This window comes from Atta colombica, unplaced genomic scaffold (assembly GCF_001594045.1).
Source record: "Atta colombica isolate Treedump-2 unplaced genomic scaffold, Acol1.0 scaffold136, whole genome shotgun sequence".
NCBI lineage: Eukaryota > Metazoa > Arthropoda > Insecta > Hymenoptera > Formicidae > Atta > Atta colombica.
In genome coordinates, this window is record NW_017259224.1 from 121,060 (window position 1) to 128,140 (window position 7,081).

The window sequence follows — 7,081 nt, forward strand, 5'->3', positions numbered from 1 at the left end:
CGAGTCCGGCCGAACGTAGCCGAGACTCCGCTGCCGCCGTCGCCGCGCGTGCCTCCCCGCGTGAGCGACTAGCGAGGAGCCAGGCCGCCCAGAGCGGTCGCGATGCACGTAGTCAGTGGCTGGCGACTTCTCGGAGCGTCAGGTTCTTCGTATCGAAGGGGGGGACGTGCCGTCGCATCGCGTCTCCTAGCGAGCCACGTGCGCAGCGGTGACAGCTCGCATTGCGCGACGTAACGCGACACGAGGAGCATCCTCGGGGTTCGCGCGAGCTAAGAGACGCGTCGCGAGATGTGACTCGGCAAACCTCGAAGAGATTTGGACTAGTCCTCCGTGTATATCGTTCATTTTTGCGAGATTGACAGATGCGCATTGTACCCGTAGAAGAGAAGCACTAACGAAATTTATGAAAGCTCGCCACGGCAGTGCATTCGATTTTGCAGTGGGTTTCTCTGGTGGATGCTGACGACACGTCGAGACATTGTATTGATTCAGTGATCTAATGATGAATGAATCGTTACGACAGACTGAACTGGAGTTCCTTCGAAGTTGTCGAAATTGAATGCACCCTCCATAAGATCTGACAGCATTTGGAACTGAGGCATATATAATTATTAACAAATTTTGCCGTGTTTTTTGCAATTTTTTTCTTAAAATTAAAACATTTGGCGAACGCCAACGAAAGTGAGTTTTTGACACGGATAGGATTCGTGGATGTGTCCGTGACGTTACTGTAAACTTGTCGCAACAACTCGGCTAACACGCTTATCGAGACTTTCGTTAGCAACTCTCTTATCGGACTACGAGAATAACCTGACCGTGCGACGTAAACATTATGAATGCAGGAATCTCTCAATCGGGCGAATCGATTTCGTATTATCATGCCGGCACGTCGTGGTCGAGGTGGCGCGTTGTAATCGCGTGACGTGCTCGAGTGACACGCGCGGGAAACTCGGAAACGATCTCCGTGTGAAACGTCACAAAATCATCGATTAGGAGCCCAAGGAAGAAAGTGAAATTTTGAGAATGAGAATGCGACGTGGGTACGTCGATCGCGAATTCTACCCTTGAAAAACGTGAGGAAAAAAAGGAAAGAGGAAAAAACAGCATCACAAAGCAAAAGAGGAGGACGAGGGACATTTCCTGAAACATGGAAAAACTGTAAAACGCACAACGAACGACGAGCCGAACGAAGACGGAGGAGGGAAAAAAAGAGGGGAAGAGAGATACGGGAAGAAAAAGTTGGCGGCGAATCGTGAAAAGAGAACGGAAACGCAAAGGGGGAGAAATAGAGATTTCTGGGCACGCGCACTCCACCTGCTAGCGTGTAGTGGCACGCGCCATACCTACCGTCTCCTCCCCCCTGCCACCCTCGTCGTCACTCAAGTTGCCCCCTTCACTCCACCCCTTCTGTCTGTCTCTCCTCGTCTATCCAATTCCGTCCTCTCTCTCTCTCTCTCTCTCTCTCTCTCTCCCTTTCTCGCGTGCCCTCCTGGCCCTACCGCGGCAGCCGTCGCCGCTTCTCCTCCCCCCTCCCGTGGGAATCCCCTCCCGTGTTCCTCTCTCACGCGTGCCGTGGCTACGAAGAGACCGGGACGCGCGGGAGTCAATCGCTCGCGGTCTTCGACAGGGCGTACAACCTACCGTTCTTTGCACTCTCTCCCTCTTCTCTTTCCTCTTCTTCAGTGTGCTTGATTTTTAAAATATTCGCCAGCCAAGTCTCTCCCTCTCTCGACTTGTCAAACTGTGAGACTCCCTCTCCTCCTTTCTCTTTCGTGCGAGCTTTTTCGTTTGCACGTGCATCGCCGATGCCTGACTGAGAGAGAGAAGAAGAGTCGAGAAGAGAAGGTAGTAGTATAGTAAACGATCATGTTATTTCGCGCCATGAACCGCGAGTGGACGAGTGCGTGAGTGCCTTCCTCTGCGAGGAAACAACCGGCCGATCGTAGCCGTTCGTTACGAAAAGTTTAAAGGGGCGCAGCGATACTACCTGCTCGCTCGTGACTCGTCGAGAGGGCCGAGACGCCGCACGACGAGAGTCGTCAGCCGATGTTTGCGTATGAAAGAACCCGGTCGCCCTCCTCCGTCTCATCCTCCTTCTGCTGTGCGTCCACCGCGTGGGGGGAAGCGCGCGCGATCCCTGTATTGTAAACCTAGCGAGCAACGGGGCAACGGGGAGGACGACGACGACGGCGAGGACGACAATAACGTGGACTCAACGCCGTATACGACGTATATCTCGGGACGCGCTCGACGACGGCCACGGGAAAAGCACGAGAAAAGCGGGACGAGCGGCGAGAACAGAAGACACGTGTGAGAGAGAAGACGGCGCAGAGGGAACGGAAAGGAGCGATAGAGTGGTGGGAAGCAACGCGTGCTGCTTAAACGCGTCGTCGTTCCTGCCGTCGCAGGAACGAAAATAGTTTCGCGAGAGTTAGGCGCACGCATCGGAACACTGAACAAAACACCGACGGCGGAGGAAGGGAGGGCATGCGAGAAGAGTGAGGTCTGATATAAAACAGTCCGGCGTTTCGTGCTCGGTGACTGGAATCGCGACGGCGAATTCTGTCCGGTCCGTTAGTTCAGGCCAAGTCCGAGAGAACTTCCAGAGGCATCAGTCGACTACACGCGATCGCGCGGCGACACTGGTTTAGTCTCTCCTGTCTCTCCTCCCGCTCCGCCGAGAGGAGCCAGGACGTCGCACGAGCGATCAGCTGTTCGTCGAACCGCCGCAAGTCGCGAGTCGCGATCGCCGAGCCCGCGTCCCGTTGGATTCTGAGAATCCGCGTCGCGTGCGTTCCGCGTGCGTCGTCGTTCGGAAAACCACCTGTTGACGATTTACGAGGGAAAATCGAAGCGCGCGTTCGTCGACGAAAAGCTGCCTCCGCCGTCGCGATTTTCTTCCGTTCCCACGCTGTGGATCGAGAGACCATCGCCGGTAGAACTAGACCGTTTTCTGGAACGAAATCACGTCGTGTGGCAATACCAAGCGATAACGCGTGTCAACAACGAGAGCGTGTTCGAACTTTGGCGTTTTTAAGCTACTCGAAAGAAAGGAAAGAAAGTACGAAAACTGTGAAAACACTTTTTGTGAAGAACTATTTGTACAAAAAGTGCTTCCCGCGATCATTGTTTCTTTCTTGCGAAGAATGTGAATTAGCGGCGAAAAGTCCGCTAGTGGTGAGCGTTTTCAAGAAATTATAGAAACACCGAGACTTAGGATAAAACAATTGCGTCGTCTCGATTATTTTTCACAATCGGCTTCGGTTATCGTCGATACGCATCTCGTCGGTGTGTCGGTCGGTCGGTCGGTCGCTGGCTGTGAGAGAACTTAGCAAGGTCAGAGGTCAGGGAATAAGCTAGCGGGCGATACGCGGCGTGCAAGGCCACATCGAAAGAAGTGTCACGTTCTTTCTCTGTGAAAGAGGATCGGTAACTCGAGTGAGGAAGCGATAAGACGAGAGACGAAAAAGATTTCTCGAACAGTCTCTCTGTGACGCGTGACATACAAAGAGACGACGTCGGCATGTTGGTGTGTTAGTGCGTCGACGACGATAGCTAGTCAAATTGTTAAGATGGGCATTACATTTTACGAACGATCGATAGAAGGAAATCGATTCTGCGCACGCTGTCTCGGCAGCGTGAACGAAAGGGTTGAGTGACATTTAGCGACAGCGAGAGCACAAACGAATTAAGTGAAGACTCTCCGGTGCCTTGTCGTATTTTTTTCTTTCCCCAGTCGAGTAGCGTTTAGTCGTAATTCAATCCCATCGGGATAACGGTACAATCGAACAAGTGTATCGAGCGTTCACATGGACGTGTACGTCTTTACTCGTGAATAATCGGACGACATTGAGTGTAATCATTTATATTATTTGCGAGTATAAACAAATCGAGTGCTACAGTTACGATTATAAAGATTAACGACAAAACCGTAGAAGGAATATAAATGACGTGTATCGCTGAACGAGCGAGGAAAAGATGACATTCAAGTTTCGTTGATATTTACAATCGTGACGAAAAAGTGTATCGACGAAACGTGTCGAGGGCAAAATCCGCTGCTTTGGTATAACGACACAAAAGGACACGAAGAACTGGAGGGGCATGGTGGGCCCCCCTCTGCCAGGGCCTCAGGCCCGGGTGGCCTCTCTGTGAAAAGAAATCTTCCTTCTACCACGTCGTTCCTGCGACATTAGATTACCTGGAATGATGGTACGTTAACTACTTTTTTGTAATAATTAATTTTATCTACATACGATAGAAAGTTTATAATTTCATTTACAATGTAGAGAGGCAAAAGCCTCTTTATTGCCATTGCGAGATTTAAATCGTTTTATTTCAACATTAATTAATTCAACGTAAAAGTAGTCAGATGTTTCGCCTTGAGAATCAAACGAACGTTTAACGATAAACTCGCAGCAGGAAAAGGGAAGGATTCATGGAGGTCTCAAATATTTTGCGCTCACAGCGTCCGTTTCCTGTCTCATCTTCCTCTCAGAAGGTATAAAGAAACCGGAAACTGCTGACCGTCGTAACTGTATTACGCACCATACAGGCCCCCGCTGTTTGTATTGAAATCGCGTCTCATGTGTCTCGGAGCATAACACAGGTGCATCCGTACTGTAAGTTTGCATTGTTTGCATTGCAACACCATGCGCTGCTCCCTCGTACTGAATAGCGGGAAAGAGGGAGGAAGAGAGAGAGAGAGAGAGAGAGAGAGAGAGAGAGAGAGAGAAAAGCAGAGAAGAGAAATATTTATCATCGTCAGAACTTCAAAATTTCGCGTCGTGACACTTGAAGACTTTCGAGCCGTCATGTTTTCATTTACGCGTCGTTACGCTCGATTGCCTTATTGTCTCACTTTCTGAAATTGATTTGTAATAACACGACGAGCGAATTGAGTTAAATCAGAAAATTTACCGAGTCAGAGAAAGTACGATAGTTAAGTGTAAGATCAACCGCTTCCTCGAGATCGTTCGATCGAGAGAGTTAGGTTGAAACGAACGGAAGTGATTCACCCTTTCAATTCCATTCACCCGCGGTTACTATAAACGTAGGCTTTATTTCTGTCGCTCTGCGCTTAGAGGGATTGCTCGAGGGCGCAAACAAATGTTTCTCGGTGTCTGCTTTTTTTCAACGACAATTGGAATTCTTTCGTCACGAATACGCTAACTGGATTTAATCAGTCATTTCTTTATTCTTGGTCACGCATAAATCGTCGTCTTCTTTGCAATTTGTTGTATAGAGGATTAAAGAAAGATATGACTAATACGACTCAAACCATCCAGATTCTCGTGGCATTGAAAATCAAAACGTCGCCAAATCAACAGTTATGATATAACCGAAACTGAACGGGTCACCCGTAGGTCGAATGTTTGAATATCAATACTGTAATAAATACAATAACATCGAGAGACTTAGGCCCAGTTTCACAAGTCTCACGGTTGACTCTTAATCGAGATTCAACTTATCATTATCTCTTTCCAATTCTAGAATTGGAAAGAAATGAAAAACAAATTGAACCTCGATTGAGAGTTCGAGAGTGAGTTGTGAAATTGGCCGTAAAAATTAAACGAACAAATTGCAAATTGCGGCGAAGACGCATCGGCAGGTTGGGCAGGAAATTTTCCTCGTAACGCGCTCGAACGCGAGCTAATTCTGTCGTCTGGTTAAGCCCTCGCGCACTCTCCTCGTTCGCGTCGCTCGCGATGCGAGATCGCCTGCGGAGCTGCATGCGCACACGTAGGATACAATAGATTGACCGTCGGTGCGTCTAACGGCATTCTGGCGGTCGAGCGACCGATAATAGGGGCGTCCATCGCATTGCACGCCGCGCCGGCTCGCGGACATTCCGCTGTGCTCTCCCTGTGCTCTCCCTGTGTTCCCCCGATGCACCGGTTCCGTTGCACTAATGACAGGTTCGCGATCCGGGGCGTTAGTCGACGGAATCGGCCAGTCATACACGGCAGTGGCAACGACGTGTCATACCATTTCAACATCCTCCGGTATTGTCTGTTCTCAAAGTCTACGACTGAAACTATACAATCTTCACTCCCTCGATTATTCGCCTGTGATGCTTCGGCATCGTTACATTGATTTGAAATTGTATTAACGCGTAAGTTTTGTCGTCAAATGTAAACTTTAATAAAAATTGCAATGATCAAACCGAATCGGTATAATGGAAGGAGATAACGAAATCTTTTAAATATCATTTAAAATGAATAATGTATATACGTTATTATTGGATAATGTATATCATTATTATTATTATTATTATTTTGTCAGTCAATGAGTATGCGCTGACATGAGCGCAAAAACGCAATGTGAAAATCTCCAGTGCATTCCGTTATCTTCCGCGTTTCACCGACGAGTCAAAATTAGTCTAGCGATATTAACGTAACTGTGCTTTCAGCGTGGCTTGCTGGGTTCTAGTTCATAGCTATTATCTGTATAAAGCTAGCTCTCTTAGTAGCCAATCTATACTACGGTGCTCGTCGAGAGAACTCCAACGTACCATTCCTTTAAATACTGTTCGCAATTTAGCTGAATTAAACTCGTGCGTCAAGTCAGCGCGTTAATTTCTGGCGCAATAACATCGCACCTATTTATGTCACTTAGGCGACTAAATTAACGTTACTCTAAAACTGTTCCAGACTAATAGATATTGTATATAGAGATTATTATAATCGAGCTTCGAATAAGAATCTTATCCTGGGCAGGCACTCTTATCAGCAGCGGAGGATTCAATGTTGTGGGTGAGCGCGAGTTTCCAGTTTAGTGACGCGTGATGTGGCATTCCAATTTCTGGCGTGTCATAACAGGGGATTAAGCCTCGCACGGGCGGCGAACGGATGGACGGAAGGACGGCCGGCTCATGGCTGCGCGTCGGAATTATTTATACCACTTGATTACGCGTCGCACTGCGCCGCGCCGCGCCGCGCCGCGCCGCGCCGCGTCGAACCGCGCCGAAGCGACCAACGGAAACGAACGACTTGGTGATGAAACGGAGCGGACGAGCGTACGAACGAGCTAGCTCATGATGCGGAACGGCGCGGAGAAGTCTTCTTCCTCTCCCAGTTCGTCC

General features: G+C 48.9%; 1 protein-coding gene across 2 annotated transcripts in view; it reads left to right on the top strand.

Annotated features, from left to right (window-relative positions):
- The window catches only part of LOC108684608 (neurogenic protein mastermind), a 197,459-nt gene that overhangs the window by 105,535 nt on the left and 84,843 nt on the right, over nt 1-7,081 (top strand). The window contains exon 1 of one of the 2 annotated variants that reach the window (XM_018189020.1): nt 648-4,209. The exons of the other annotated variant lie outside the window; for it this stretch is intronic. Coding sequence (XP_018044509.1) covers nt 4,204-4,209 — 6 coding nt within the window. The 5' untranslated portion in view covers nt 648-4,203. Of the gene's footprint in view, nt 1-647; nt 4,210-7,081 lie in introns of those variants that run through there. 2 annotated transcript variants of the gene reach the window in all.